At 39.6% G+C, this 16,525-nt stretch overlaps 1 protein-coding gene across 2 annotated transcripts; it reads right to left on the bottom strand.

Moving 5' to 3' along the window:
* Positions 1 to 332: 332 nt before the first annotated feature.
* Positions 333 to 12,658, bottom strand: LOC135113325 (uncharacterized). Of its 2 annotated transcripts, XR_010274786.1 has the most exons (5): positions 11,107 to 12,648; positions 10,192 to 10,394; positions 9,631 to 9,790; positions 7,679 to 7,746; positions 333 to 439 (listed from the first exon to the last, which is right to left on the bottom strand). XR_010274786.1 is itself a non-coding variant. In XM_064028551.1 (4 exons), exons 1-3 carry the CDS (start codon positions 12,434 to 12,436, stop codon positions 9,674 to 9,676), a joined length of 1,650 nt encoding a protein of 549 aa, XP_063884621.1. In that variant the 5' UTR covers positions 12,437 to 12,658; the 3' UTR covers positions 6,518 to 7,746; positions 9,631 to 9,673. The 2 variants fall into 2 exon arrangements, 1 of the variants encoding a protein (XP_063884621.1); XM_064028551.1 differs by lacking the exon at positions 333 to 439 and having other exon boundaries at positions 6,518 to 7,746; positions 11,107 to 12,658.
* Positions 12,659 to 16,525: the final 3,867 nt, after the last annotated feature.

Raw genomic sequence — 16,525 nt, 5'->3', positions numbered from 1 at the left:
ACAAGTCATGGCTGTCTTCACACGCTGGAAGGTGCAAGTAAGCGAGCCTTGTGTAATTCCCACTTCATACATTTATTAACAGAAGAAGGAAAGGACCATTCCAAGTTAGAAGACAAAGCCTATGAACTTCTCAACAGCCATAACCAAACCAAAACATATTTTCTTCTCTAATCGTCTTAGGTAGAATGCCAAATAAGTAGAAGTAATACTGTGACAGCTGTACACTTGGCCACTGCTAGCAGAGTGCAGGGGTAGGTGCCCAAGGCTGGAGTGCAGTGTTAAGATGCCACTAAACTCACTCCCAACAAGATCATGCTGCTCATACTAGTTTTGTTTTGCCTAGCATGATGCCACACTGAGACTTCCAGTGATTGCAGTGCTGCCAGTAACAGGTTCACACAGGACAGGGCTGTCAGGTCAAGGTTGTGCTATCCAGGAACTGAAAACATAGAATTGGCACATGTAATGTAGTTGTAGTGCAGATTAACACAAGTACAGTAACATATTTCATTCCATTTCACTCCAGTGCATAACTGTCGGCATTTTTACTAGATGGTAATTTTATAAAATTTTGTTGTGTATAATCTAATGGTTTTGTAAAGTGTCAGCTAAGTAATTATGCTTATGGAGACAGAATGCTGGAAATAGATTTTTTATGTGATATGAAAGATTTGATGGAATCTTCTACACAAGAGGAACTGAACAGCAGCGCACTGTTCTTCCCATGCCAGACACAAGGGAAGGTTAAGTGTTGCAGGCAAGGTAGTGTTAATGGAGCCTTCGTGGCTGTAACTTGTGAACTAGTCAGCTGTGTTACCTGTGCACAGATATTTATAGAATGGTGTTAATATAATGATAGGACAATTTTTATGTACAATTTTTTATCTTAAACTTGATTTCTTTATAAGTTGTCAGTTACAGGCTTCCCCCTATTTACTGATGACTGATGATCCCTAAACAAAACAAAGCTTGCAAATAAGAGAAACAGAAACCTTACGCTTTCCCTGTGGATTTGCATTATGTTGGGTGAGAAGTGTTCCTATGAATATGAATCACATTTTTAGCATGTTGTACGTGGGAAGGATACTGTACGCGTGCCTGTGTGACATTTGATCCCACACACAATAGCTACTGATAGATGATGCAATGATGAGCTCATGATGAATTACAGAAGGATGATGTTTCATTGCACTCTGTACTGGCCTTGATTTTATCCTGATTGTGATTGTGGTTATTACAAATTTTGAGATTATTGCTTGCAGATGTGAATTATACATTGATAAACCAACAGAAGGAACAAAATTATTTTAAATAAAAAAATTAAGTCAAGCATTTGTAAATTGGGGTTAGCCAGTGCATTCCCCCCCCCTCTCTCTCTCTCTCTCTCTCTCTCTCTCTCTCTCTCTCTCTCTCTCTCTCTCTCTCTCTCTCTCTCTCTCTCTCTCTCTCTCTCTCTCTCTCTCTCTCTCAGCTAGAATATATTTATATGAAGTTGTACAGACAATGCTATTTGAATTTTTCATTTCAACCTACCTGTATTTACATATCAGTATTTATTTTCTTTTAGATCTTATAATAGTAATTGTGAACTGCTATACAGACTGAATAGTCTCTAATTTAAATCAAATGCTGCCTCTTGTGCATTTTGGAAATTCCTTGCTGTTGTTTTGTGCAAGACAAGCACTTGAAGCAGTGGTTGAGTGACTGTGCCACCTGCCTGTTCCTGGAGGTCTAGATATTAGATATTGTCCACAACTCTCTTGGGTGTCACAGCAACACACTCTAGCCACACTGTCTCTTCACTGAAGTACACCATAGGAAATAGGGAATGTGAAGAATTAATCACGGCAATTGTTTGATGGAGCTGGAAGAAGAACAAACATTCTCCTCACCACCACAATAACACTTTCATCACAACCATCACTCTTAGTCCATTACAGTTGTGTTCTCTGCACTATCAACACTATAGTGAATATACCATTATCTTCACTGTAAATGTTCATGCTAAACATCACCATCACAATAAATGTTTTCATCATCATCACCATTACAGTAAAAATCATCACCACCATCATAATAATTGTTCTCAACATCACCAACTCACCATCACAGCAGGCAGTCGCATCACCACCGCCATCATCACCATAGTCAGTGTTCTCATCAACACTATCAGCACTGGAGTAAAATCAGTGTTCCTTGTACTAATGTATCATGGTAATTTTTTTTTTTTTTTCTAATTTATTTTTTCATATTTTCATCATCTTGGTAAATACTTCCATGATCACCATCAGCGTGGAAATTGCTCTAACCACCACCACTACCATCACCACCACCACAAACACCACTCTATTCCCAGTAATATTTTACCAGTCTCAGAATATACATTAAGAAAAAAATAAAAAATCATGGTCCTCTCAAATCTAAATTTTAAAACATGCCAGTACTTTGAAAGATAGATTTGCCTTAACTTCTGCCCAATTGAAGATCTAATAATAATTTTAGAGAGATTAAGTCTGAACTCTTGCCCTGTCTGAGATCTGATAATAATTCTGAATAACAGATATGAATTAAACTCTTGCCTGGTTTAAGATTTGACATTAATGTTAGAAGGACATATAGCATCTCTTGTCTAATTTAAAATTGTAGCCCTAGGAATATTTCACAAAATGCATTACCTTATATTGCTTATTAAAATCATCAGTGTCAGTGATTCTAGTATCCTGTTCAGCAGTATTGGTGATAGTGGTGTTTGTGGTGGTGGTGAAGTAGAATATCTCATAATACATAAGTCTTAACCAGTGGACAAATGCAGGACATCAAATTATAACTGGTTTACTCATAAGCTGATGAGCTGCATTGACCACTATTGGTTTGATGGTTCCTAATGCTGTTAGTTAGAGTGTCACCTTTTTACAAACTATTCTCAAGCACTTTCCAGCATAGAGTGTCTTGCATGAATAATTGGACTGAGTGTTTTTGCAGCAGTGGAGCTTTTTTCATGTTACAAGTTAGTTAATAGTATGAGTAGCTGTGTTATTTCTCCAGATGTAAGGTTCATGATCAGCCTGTGAACTTTACATTATGCATAATTCTGTACTGACATACTGCTTGGAAAGTGAAGTGTGACATAGTGATAGACACCAGTATGCTTAGATTAGCAGCAGGTTCACTCTCCAGATTGATAACTTATGATATTATAATTTTACCATTACATAATACCATACCTGGAATGAAATTCAGAGATAACAGACAAATATGACAACAATGAGTAATAAATGTGTATATGTATAGTAGGGACAGTTACATGACAGGTTTTTACTCGAGTGTACAAGAATGGTCGTGGTTAGGAGTCGAGTAACACGGTGCACTTCTCGCCATTGTGTGTTGTGTTTCTCATCAGTCTTATGTCCTCTGGTCTGCCGGTATTCTCCTTACAAACTGACAGTTGACAGATTCTTCATGATCAGAGGACTTGAGACTGAAGGGACACACAAAACACAGTGGAATGGAGTGTGGTGGATCACTCAGTTCTACTCACAACTACACGCACTCAGAAATGGACTTACCATGTGATGTTTTGACTTTTATTACCTCATGCAATTACCAAATTTGCCAGGATATAGGGAACACTTTGTCAGAAAAAATAATTAAATTTAACCTACTTCCATTTGGACATAGTGAGATCTTGAAAAAAGTTTGCAAAACAGTGGTGTGTCCTATGTCCTGGCAAATACTATACTTTTGGGAGTTATTTTTGTGTGTTTAGTGCCTCAAGTGTTGTAGAGATAGTGTGTGGCTTTTGTTTGACTGTCACAACTGTCAGCACACTACACACCTCACTCAAGGTGTCAAGTCTCATTAGTAAACAGTAACCATAACTAAAGAATAATGCAATGTATGCTGTTTATGTGATATTTCTATGGAAAATGAATTCAGTTAATAAAGGTAATTAACAATCTACATATCTCTATAAGTTGCTATGATATTTGAATACCTTCATACATCTGATTCACCTATCACATTTTTGTCTTGGCCTGTCATATAAATATATAACATTTTTGTAAGGTAACCATTATCTCCTCAATAAATGCCCACTTGTAATTTTCTCTGTTGACCTTATCCTTCCACACAAGGTATCACTTACTTAGAGTAAGCTCATCTCATAACCATCACCAAGAGGTCAGGGGTTCAAATATACTGTGGACACTATTTGAGGTTGTTTCCTCTGCATACTGAGCCCACTTTTCACCCAACAGAGAAAAGGAATGGAACTGAATTCAAGGATTTACAAACTTGTGTGCCACAAATTGTGTTCTCTGGTGTTTGCCTGTGGTTTTCCAGGAGATTAACAAACCCATCTGAAGGTCTGGAGTCTACAATGTGAGGGAAAACTTGTACATACACTAAGGACGCTAAGGTATGTAACAATATATGGTCATTATAACATACAACTGCAATAATGCACTAAAATTTTAATAAATATTTCATTGGAATAATGAAACAAAATTGGCACAACGAACTTGCTGACAGTGGAAGCACTGGAATTTTAATAAAAATTTAATAGAAATAACGAACCTAAACTAGCAAGACAAACGTGCCATTCGTGCAAGCACTGAAATTTTAATGGAAAATTTATTCAGAATAACAAACTAAAACTCACAACAACTAACTCACCAGCTGTGTGAGATGCTGCTCACCTATCCGCTGCCTGTCCCTTCCTCCCTTTTTTCCTTTCCTCTCCTTTTTTTTTTTTTTGTCTTGTCTCAAACCTCCCTCCCTGTCACCTTCCTTCCCCCTTATCTGTTCAAGATAAGGGACAAGTGAGTGATACCTCACTCTCTCTTCCCCTCATTCATTTTAAGTCATTTTCATTTCACCCTTTCTCACTCCTACATGTAATTAATTTTCATTCTCAATCAGTTCCATCCTATTTAGCAATCCATAGGATTATTCTTACTTTCACACACAAAGAGAAAGAGAGAGAGAGAGAGAGAGAGAGAGAGAGAGAGAGAGAGAGAGAGAGAGAGAGATGGCTCCAACTTAGGTGGGATTTACTGAATGTATACACATGATGCTGACAGTAAGTAAATGTGACCAATACTTGTCAAAGCAGCATGAAACTCAGGATCTTAAGAATTTAGGACTAAGCACAAAACTTGGGAAGGTACTGTAAGTATTTGTTGTTATCTCAAATGTAGCAATGCAAATGTGCTCATTTTGATGTATTAAAAAAAATATGAATTTTTTTATTTTCTGGTTCCCTGGAACCATTTAGTATTTTCCCATAGGTTCTTCAGTCCCCATAATGCACATTTGCCATAACAAACACTACATTCGAATGAATCGTGTTCAATGATGCGTGCCCTCCTGTAGCATGTACAAGGTGCAGTCCAAGAGTTCTGAGTTACTGGATGGCTATAAAAAGCAGAAACTGAATTACACTTAAGAAATTTTCTTGCTACTGCCTTCAAAGTTGCCATCTGGTGCAGTGACACACAGCTCCAAGCACTTCTGCCAGGCCTGGAATGCTCCCTGGAAAGCCCTCTTGAAGTGTGGCAAAAACCATCTCCAATTTGTCAAATCACTGCAGTGTCAAAGGAGCATATTATCATTATTCTATCACATATTTTTAAGCAATAACTTTTTTTTTCATGGAGACAAAAGTACACATGACCCTTAACTATAAAATCACTGTAGTTTTGTGTTCCTCTCCTGTATGATCACAGAGGGATTCAAAATACACAAACATGCTTCCTGAATCCCACATCCCTGACAAAATATTGAAAAGGGATAAAGAAAAATAATGGTAGTAATGTTAAATAATTTATTTGCATAATTTCTTCATTACTACTCATTACATATGTACTCTAGTATATATTTTTCATGTTATTAGTGTTACATATCAATATAAAAAGCTGTATATTGAGAAAGGCTACATAACTAATAGTGTGAAGAGGCTGAGAACCCTTATTTTTATTCCTACAGTGAGATAAGCCTTGTCTTAGCCACCTTGGTTTAAAGGGATCTCTGCCTTGCATATAGATAGACAAGTTACTCAGTGTATGCACGAGAGAGAGAGAGAGAGAGAGAGAGAGAGAGAGAGAGAGAGAGAGAGAGAGAGAGAGAGAGAGAGAGAGAGAGAGAGAGAGAGAGAGAGAGAGAGAGAGAGAGAGAGAGAGAGAGAGTCTTTATATAAGCAAACTAAAAATAAAATATGGAATTAGTAAACAGAAAGTAATACATCTTAGCCTACCATGTAAAAAGTACACAATATATAATGTATAAACTGCTATACTACTTCAGTACACATGAAGGAAGACTAGATACAGGGACACTTCTACACAGTCTTGTACACTTAACCCTTTCTCTGCTATTGACACATCTTTCCTAAATCATTTACTACTCTGAGATCTTCCGTTTTCTTCCACAGCCCCCCTCAAACATTATGGCTAGGAACTGCAATATATTTTTAATCCCTTTTTTCTTATCAATGTTTATAAAGATTTCATACTGTACATTATTATTTTTTATTTCTGTGAATAGCTGGATATCATAGAGAAAGGGTAAAAGAATACACTGATTTTTTTTTTTGCTAATAGGATACTTAGGCAGGAAAGTCTTGAATGAAAGCAGGTAAGATTACTCACATATATCAACATCTTTCCCTCTCACATTTCAAGCAGATAGAACAACAGAGCAAGTTTCACCAGCTGTCACTTTTGTGTGGCTTAGACCTGCACACTCACAGGCTGACTGAATTGAATGAGGTGACCAATGAATAGGAAGTTACAGCTGAATATCTCTACTCTCAACTATTGTCCATTGAATATACAGTGTAGTGACAGGACAGGCAAGACCAAGCAAACTCTACCTGGATTTTAGTGACTCCAGTCTGGTCAGTAACATGCCAGACTAAATGTTACTATGGATGTCCTGTCTGAAGTTTGATCTCCCAGCCACTCCCTTCCTTGGATCAATTTCTCAGTGTTTTCCTAATGCTTTAATGGGCCATTATAAAAATACAAGTCAGTGTGATGCCACTATCCCAAGTATCACATGAGGTAGAAGGCAGCTAATTTCAAGTCACGAGAGAATACAACGGGATATAATGCCGAGTCGACATTCTTGCACCTCCATTCACTATAGCACACATCTATGTACACTTGCCCAAAGCAGTGATGACATACTGTACAAGATGTTTCTCACAATAAAGGACTAACAAGGAACTACCTCCATTTATCACATCCCTGGTTCTTTTCTTGTTTTTTTTTGGTCTTGCAAAATTCTTAGTGCAAGGCAATTCATTAGTTCATATATTATTTTCTGTTTCATTTGTAGACATGAAATTCACTTGACTCTGTGCCATCACTACTTGGGCAATCAACCTCAACCTTAGTAATACAATATGCACCCATACATTACAATACAGGAAATAATTACCCAGTCATTCAGTGATAAGAATACAGAATGCTTAGGCTACCAGTAACAGAGCACAACCAGATATACAAGTCACTAAAGGAGGATAGTTTCAGCAAAGAACAACTAATGGAAAGACAGATACATGATACAGATCTTAATGTTTCCCTACACATGCCAACATATTGATACAATCCATCTATCCATCATTCAATTAATCAACCAATCCATCAAACACTACCCATGCACCACATTCACTGACCTGGGAGCAGAGATGTATCAGACTTGTGTAGGAGAGGAGTGTCTTCTCAGCCACGCACTCACCTTGCCCTGTAAAACCCAGCCATTTTGAGTCCCTCTGTTGTACCATGAGGCATTCAAATGAGTCTGTGAGCTAGTGACAAATGATTACTGATGACAATGGTGGTAGTGGTGGTGGTGATGTCCTGCACAAAAAGTGGAGAACCTTTGTGGAAGTACAAAATGGGAGGAGAAATAATAATGAAAAGTAATGAAGAAAAAGATTTGGGAGTAATGATTCAGGACACACTATCACCTGAAAGACACATAAAGTGAATATTTGGCTCTACATACAGCTTGTTAATAATCATTAATGTGGCATTTAACTATTTAGATAAAGAAATGATGAAGAAAATTATAACAAGCATGATATGTCCTAAATTGGAATAGACAGCAGTAGTTTGGGCTCCACATTAAAAAAATAAATAAATAAATAAATAAATAAATAAGTATATATGGAAACAGGAAAGAATACAGAGGATAGCGACGAAGGTGGAATCTGAATTGAGAGACTTAAGCTATGAAGAAAGACTTGAAGAGATGGGTTTACCAACACTACAAGAGAGAAGTGAAAGAGGGGACCTGATAACAATGTACAAATTAGTAAACAATATAGAAAGAATAGATAGAAATTACTTGGTGGAAGAAAATAAAAAAAAGAGTGGATACAGCTTCCTGTATAGAACTACTGAAATCTGGAATGATCTGAAGGAAGAGGTGATTGTGGCCAACAGTGTACACATGTCTAAAGAGAAACTGGATAAATATGGTTATGGAGACAGGGCAAAATAAGCTTTGGTTTGTGCCTTGTACAATACAACTAAGTAAATACCTGCCAGTAGGCCTACACACCACAGTTCCTGTATATGCCATTATCATTGCTGTTGATAAATTTGCTGAATCTTCTCTTAAAAGCTCTTTACTAACTGCACTAGGTTTGCCTAATCTTTTCTGCCCTTAAGGTGAAAATTAAGAAAATGAGAAAATTACTTTATCTATGTATACACCAGGCTGGCAATCCCACACCACTCACTCATGCACACAATACTCACACTCTCAGCCCCTGGTGGAAAGTGATGGTCTCTTTCACCACCTACTACACCCCAAGAGCTTATGCATAACACAGCTGTCTTTCGATGAAAATTTAAAAAATGAGCAAATGACTTTTTACTTTCCAGAGTAGAAAAATTACTTATGCAATCTTTATATGTGTGATGAAACAGCATCTGCTTATTCTAGTGCAAATGTAAGTTATAATTCATATATCTGTTTCTTCTCACACCTGTATATTTCTGTACCTAGTGCCAATGAATTAATCAATCTATCAACTTATACAGCTAATGGTTTACTCTTTCCTGTAACTCCTTTCACGATGATCATGTTACACTTTTGCATCCACCAAGTACGTGCATTCTGAAGTAATGCCATGCCTGTGTCACATCTTTCTCTCATGTACTCTGCCCAATTATTAGTATATGAGATATAATAAAGGTGACATAAGCAAAATCCTCAAGGTCAGTCAGTAATCAGGATGGAATAAGAAATAATGGGTTCAAGCTAAATAAAGTCAGATTTAAAAAAAAAGATAGAAAGGAATTGGCTCTCAAAGTGGTAGATAAATGGAACAGACTCAGTGATCAAGTTCTTAGTGCTGAGTCATTAGGAAGCTTTAAGAGATGATTAGGTAAATTCACAGATGAGGATGACAGGTGGAAATTGGTAGGTATGCTTCATGTAGACCAATATGTGGCTTCTTGCAGCTTCTCTCATTTCCTTATGTTTTTAAGTTCTTAAAGAGAAATAATCATGCCTAGACACAATAGTTATTCTATCACACATTCTTATGGTGCTTGATCATCATCAATAAAAAGTTATGATGCCTGAAAATGGTAGTAATAAAACTGGACTACATACCAGCAGTCTATAGATGTTGAGGTGCTGGTGTGACAAGAGCCAATCATCTCTTGCGGCCAGGGTGGGCATGGAGGGCCAGGAGGCGGGAAAATTTAGTCATGAGAGCTGGGGAACGGCTGGCTACAGTGGCCCAGGACGGCTGACTTGTGACCTCCTTGGCCTGTATATAGAAGATAATTAAAAACTTACCAAATACATTCAATCTTAAATTAGTCATATATACTTCCATCAGTGCTTGAGGAAATGCAAAATAGTTTAATTTTCACCACTGTGATACAAGGTGTTCAGTGACAAGATGGTGGGGTATGGAGTGGATGGGGTACATGTGCAGAGGAGGTATACAGTAATTAGGTGGTATGGACACATCAGGAGGAGGGAGGAGGGCCATATATGTCTTAAAATAGCATGAAATAGTTGTAGAGAAATCAGAGGAGAGACTAAAGAAGACTTGGAGGAAGATGTGACAAGAAGGAACATCACAAGGAAAAATATGAACACTAAATTAAATAATAATAATGATGATAATATACAGATACTTGAAAAGAAAGCTCCCTGCCATACCTGAGAGACAGCATACTTCATGGTGGCCGAGCACAGAGAGTCAGCTGAGTACTTGTGGGCCAGCAGGAGGGTGTGTGGGGCAGTGGCCGGGGTGAGGGTGGCTGCCAGATGCTGTTCACACGCCACCACTAGCCCCTCCACACCATGCCTCTTTCCTGCCACCAGTAAGGGCTTGGCTAGCTGTGCCAGGTCACTGCATTCACCTGGAAAGAAAGGGTAGTTTGAAATATAAGCTCTCTTACTGGGAATACTAGAAATAGGCCTATACTAGTGGTAGGAAAGTGCAGGGGGGACCAAACTTGGACTTGGTGACTTGACAGAGCAGGCAGTGTGGTATCCTTTGAATGTCCTGTTCCAAGAGAGGTTATCTTGCATGACTGCCTCCATGTAAGACAGTATCCTACCACTGCCACTACTGTACCAACTTGTGTATTGCAGCACTGAGAATTTGATTTAAAGACAGCCAGGAAAGGAAGCTGCAATTGAAGTCCACTCAAGATGCATAATTTTTTTTTCCAGTACATTACTGCTAAAGTAATCATGTGAGAAACTAAGTGGATTTTGATTTGGTCAGCCTTCACTGTCCTGCTGCTACATCTGTCATGAATGAGTGAACTACATACTCCATTACGAAACAGAAATTAAACTATCGTAAATAAGGTGGATGTGTTTGAGGTTTCAGCCCAGATCTGACAGGATGGAAGGACAAACCTTAACCAAGTGAGCCATAAGGTGATTCACAGCCAGCTCTACTTTGGATTGTGCTTCCACATTCTGCCACAGCATCACATACAGAAGCCTGCTCTAGCTAAAGATGGACACCTGAGGCAAGCCACAAGCCTCCTTTTCAAATAGGAATAAAAGTACACAGAGGAGAGGTTCCCAGTCCCAGTGGGCTAGTTTAGTCATGCTCACCCATGTAAATCCAATCCAGCATTGCCTCAGCGACCGAGGCAGACATGTTTACTTTGACAGTGCGACCTCTACCAGGCGACCTCTGGATATTCAACTCCAGTTCCTTCAATGGGGATTTGCTGAATGCAGAGCTGGATGTGGAGGAATTCACAGAGTTGCAGGAGAGCTGAGGGAATGACGATGCTTGTCTTGACCTCGGCACTTGATCTTCCCATTGCAGGATCCTACGGCAGGGTGATTCTTGGGTAACCTTAGGCGATGGACGCTTGCTGGGGGAGAACTTGGATGGGGAGTAAGGTCTCTTGTCTCCTGATGCAGATGAGAAGCCTTTACCATCATAATGCCTCTGTCCGGTGGGGTGTGAAGGGGTGCGGGGATGGCCAGGGGAGGTGACAGTGACACGAGCTCCTGACCTTGCTGATGTCACTCTGTCAGTTCTCAGTGGTGACTTGGGATGAAACGGACTGGAAATGTGGACTGACTTGGCGTGGTATGGGCTGGAAACATTAGCTGATTTAGGGCAGTTTGGGCTGGAAACATTATCTGAAATGCTTGTGGAGTTTGTGGAAGATGAATTGTTACTTGTATAGCCTGAAGATGACACATCACTTCCGAAGAAGCTGCTTAGTGGCGTTTCTGAATCTATTTCTGATGCATTTTCTTTCATTTGGAGGTGTTTCTTAGTTTTAGGTGTGGTAATTTCTTCAGGAATATCTAGGATTCTCTCCCTTAGCAAGCTGGAACGGGCGTGGAGGACATCACTGTGGACAGAGATAGCCACACCATCTGACGTCAAAATATTAACATCACCAGGGCATTTTCCTTTCCTCAGCTTACCTATCTGGGCACTTAATTCCTCTAAAGGATCATTATTCCCCCAAACATCATCCGTTCTGATGACAAAGCGTAGAATAGCCGTCAGCTGATCGTGGGGCAGCAAATCATACACGTGCAGGGCCAGACGGGGCACCAACACACCCTGCCAAGTACGCCTGAGTGGGGCTTTTCCATCCTCCTCCTCCTCTTTCACTAATTCCAACTTACACTCATGTTCTTTTCCCCTGCCAACAACGCTGCAGTAAATATCAATGTCCGGGTTGGTGATGTTGGTTCTAAGACACGAGAGGGTGATGCCAATGTCGCTGTTAATGTGGTGTGGCTTGTTGGGTTTAGAGGAGAGGAAAGGCTGGATCTTCACTCCCCATCTTGACCGTAGCCCGCACACTGACATGGGGAATTCCGTAAATAACTCATTTCCTTCGCTATAACTGGACAGGCTTGGTACCTTGAGGGTGTATTTGATCTCCGCAGCCACTGTCTCCACTTCCATGATGCTCCTGAGTGGGGAAATTAAGCAATGCACTGATGTTTGTCTTGGTCAGCGGTCGTCATGTGTCCGTGTGTTCCTGTGTTCTCCTCACTTATTTAGACATTTGGGAGACTTGTCAGTGCCTTTCTTGTCTTGAAATGAATGCCGCCAGTCAGGAAACGACAGGAAATTTTAAAAATACAACACAGCCACACACGTTCCTTATCTCGCGGTTTGAATGTGGCCGCTTATGGCGTGCGGCAACTCCGGAGTGACCTGACAGGTACCCGCCTACCTGTCACATTTAAAGCCCTAGTGAATTTAAAACAACAAAAATGCATTTAGTGTTGATTGGCCTGCTTGATTCAACAAAACTACTCTTAACTAGCTATTGGAGAGATGAAAAAATAGCTATGCAATACACAGAGAAAATATTTTATTATATGCAGGGTGCTTGTCTTGTTTGCGAACTTTTTTTTTTCAGGGTGAATTATTGTACTTTCGTCTTGAATTATATATATATATATATATATATATATATATATATATATATATATATATATATATATATATATATATATATATATATATATATATATATATATATATATATATATATATATATGAAAAAATAGATAATCCAGTCAGGCTTGTCATTTATTTCATCATCTTTTTTTTTAGCACAGTAATCGCCAGTTGGACACAAATGTAGAATGATGGGGATTTTGTTCACCGATTTAGTATTAAGTTGCAATCACTCTAAATCTACAAGCAGCTCGTATTACCAGGTTATCATATTAACCCTTACCAACGTGGAAGTGCTATTTGGCTTCGGGAAAGGCTGGGGATGGTTTCCCATGCGGCAGGACCTTCGCGTCTCTTTTGAAAGGTTTGTAGAAGCTTTCATTTTCATTACTTCAGCAACACCAACAAAATTCCTCCCAGGAACAATTTGGACGGGAGGAAAGTCGCTCCTACTGTCCAAATTACTCCCAAGAACATTATGAAAGGGAATCAACTACTTTATGAAGTTTTATTGAGTGTATGGAGTTTTACTGATAAAACTACCATAAAACTGATAAAGATATTCAGCCTGTTTTGATCAGAAACGCGGATAAGTCTGATATCTTGCAGCAGAGAGGAAAGTGTTTCAATCTTTTAATCTGCATGCCTCCACCACAACAGCAATCACGCCAAATGGAATAAGCAGTTGCATTGGGCGACGTGCAAGTGAATGCAAATCACAAATTAGTAGCTCAGCTGAATAATTTCTGGTCCAAACTCAGCTGGTAATAAGAAAGGAAGGACAGTACACATGACAAAGTACAGTGGTGATAAAAAAATAAATAAATAAAATAAATAAATAAATAAATAAAATAAAAAAAATAAAAAAAATAAAAAAAGTTAACTACTTTAAAGAGGACTAGTGCTTCCAATTGATCCAGAAAAAAATGGCGGTGGGACATGGCAAATTCAACAAATTGCTACCAGAACACGTATAACTGGGACGGAAACACACGGATTTCGAACCAAGAGCGATATGTCCCTATGATATTTGAACGACAAACACACGCCTCTAGTTGCAGTCTCTGTGGTGTGTGGCCAGTCAGTTCTGCCGGAAAGCCACACCGGACAATGAAGAGGAGTACATTTTTTTGTTTTTTCGACCCTAGAGTGATGAATAAATAGAAAAGTTCTCCAGAGAGTTCTAAGCAGTCCATGTACTAATGAAAAAAATAAAAATAAAAATAAAATAAATAAATGAATAAAAATAGATACGACAAACTAAAGGTTGATACCAGGGAAGAGGCACGCTATTGAGTTTTTTTTTTTTTTTGTAGGAAGGACACTGGCCAAGGGCAACAAAAATCCAATAAAAAAAATATGCCCACTGAAATGCCAGTCCCATAAAAGGGTCAAAGCAGTGGTCAAAATTTGATGAATAAGTGTCTTGAAACCTCCCTCTTGAAGGAATTCAAGTCATAGGAAGGTGGAAATACAGAAGCAGGCAGGGAGTTCCACAGTTTACCAGAGAAAGGGATGAATGATTGAGAATACTGGTTAACTCTTGCGTTAGAAAGGTGGACAGAATAGGGGTGAGAGAAAGAAGAAAGTCTTGTGCAGCGAGGCCGCGGAAGGAGGGGAGGCATGCAGTTAGCAAAATCAGAACAGCAGTTAGCATGAAAATAGCAGTAGAAGATAGCTAGATATGCAACATTCCGGCGGTGAGAGAGAGGCTGAAGACAGTCAGTTAGAGGAGAGGAGTTGATGAGACGAAAAGCTTTTGATTCCACCCTGTCTAGAAGAGCAGTATGAGTGGAACCCCACCAGACATGTGAAGCATACTCCATACATGGACGGATAAGGCCCTTGTACAGAGTTAGCAGCTGGGGGTGTGAGAAAAACTGGCGGAGAAGTCTCAGAACACCTAACTTCATAGAAGCTGTTTTAGCTAGAGATGAGATGTGAAGTTTCCAGTTCAGATTATAAGTAAAGGACAGACCGAGGATGTTCAGTGTAGAAGAGGGGGACAGTTGAATGTCATTGAAGAAGAGGGGATAGTTGTCTGGAAGGTTGTGTCGAGTTGATAGATGGAGGAATTGAGTTTTTGAGGCATTGAACAATACTAAGTTTGCTCTGCCCCAATCAAAAATTTTAGAAAGATCAGAAGTCAAGCGTTCTGTGGCTTCCCTGTGTGATATGTTTACCTCCTGAAGGGTTGGACGTCTATGAAAAGACGTGGAAAAGTGCAGGGTGGTATCATCAGCGTAGGAGTGGATAGGACAAAAAGTTTGGTTTAGAAGATCATTAATGAATAATAAGAAGAGAGTGGGTGACAGGACAGAACCCTGAGGAACACCACTGTTAATAGATTTAGGAGAAGAACAGTGACCGTCTACCACAGCAGCAATAGAACGTTCAGAAAGGAAACTTGAGATGAAGTTACAGAGAGAAGGATAGAAACCGTAGGAGGGTAGTTTGGAAATCAAAGCTTTGTGCCAGACTCTATCAAAAGCTTTTGATATGTCCAAAGCAACAGCAAAAGTTTCACCAAAATCTCTAAAAGAGGATGACCAAGACTCAGTAAGGAAAGCCAGAAGATCACCAGTAGAGTGGCCTTGACGGAAACCATACCGGCGATCAGATAGAAGGTTGTGAAGTGATAGATGTTTAAGAATCTTCCTGTTGAGGAGAGATTCAAAAACTTTAGATAGGCAGGAAATTAAAGCAATAGGACGGTAGTTTGAGGGGTTAGAACGGTCACCCTTTTTATGAACAGGTTGAATGTAGGCAAACTTTCAGCAAGAAGGAAAGGTAGATGTTGACAGACAGAGCTGAAAGAGTTTGACTAGGCAAGGTGCAACCACGGAGGCACAGTTTCGGAGAATAATGGGAGGGACCCCATCAGGTCCATAAGCCTTCCGAGGGTTTAGGCCAGCGAGGGCAGGGAAAACATCATTGCGAAGAATTTTAATACATGGCATGAAGTAGTCAGAGGGTGGAGGAGAGGGAGGAACAAGCCCAGAATCGTCCAAGGTAGCGTTTTTAGCAAAGGTTTGAGCGAAGAGTTCAGCTTTAGAAATAGATGTGATAGCAGTGGTGCCATCTGATTGAAATAGAGGAGGGAAAGAAGAAGAAGCAAAGTTATTGGAGATATTTTTGGCTAGATGCCAGAAATAACGAGGAGAGTTAGATCTTGAAAGGTTTTGACATTTTCTGTTAATGAAGGAGTTTTTGGCTAGTTGGAGAACAGACTTGGCATGGTTCCGGGCAGAAATATAAAGTGCATGAGATTCTGGTGATGGAAGGCTTAAGTACCTTTTGTGGGCCACCTCTCGATCATGTATAGCACGAGAACAAGCTGTGTTAAACCAAGGTTTAGAAGGTTTAGGACGAAAAAAAGAGTGAGGAATGTATGCCTCCATGCCAGACACTATCACCTCTGTTATGCGCTCAGCACACAAAGACGGGTCTCTGACACGCAAGCAGTAGTCATTCCAGGGAAAATCAGCAAAATAACTCCTCAGGTCCCCCCCAACTAGCAGAGGCAAAACGCCAGAGGCACCTTCGCTTAGGGGGATCCTGAGGAGGGATTGGAGTGATAGGACA

Source organism: Scylla paramamosain, chromosome 25 (genome assembly GCF_035594125.1).
Source record: "Scylla paramamosain isolate STU-SP2022 chromosome 25, ASM3559412v1, whole genome shotgun sequence".
Classification (NCBI taxonomy): domain Eukaryota; kingdom Metazoa; phylum Arthropoda; class Malacostraca; order Decapoda; family Portunidae; genus Scylla; species Scylla paramamosain.
The sequence above is the reverse complement of the archived record's forward strand: the minus strand, read 5'-3'. Positions and strand labels throughout refer to the sequence as shown.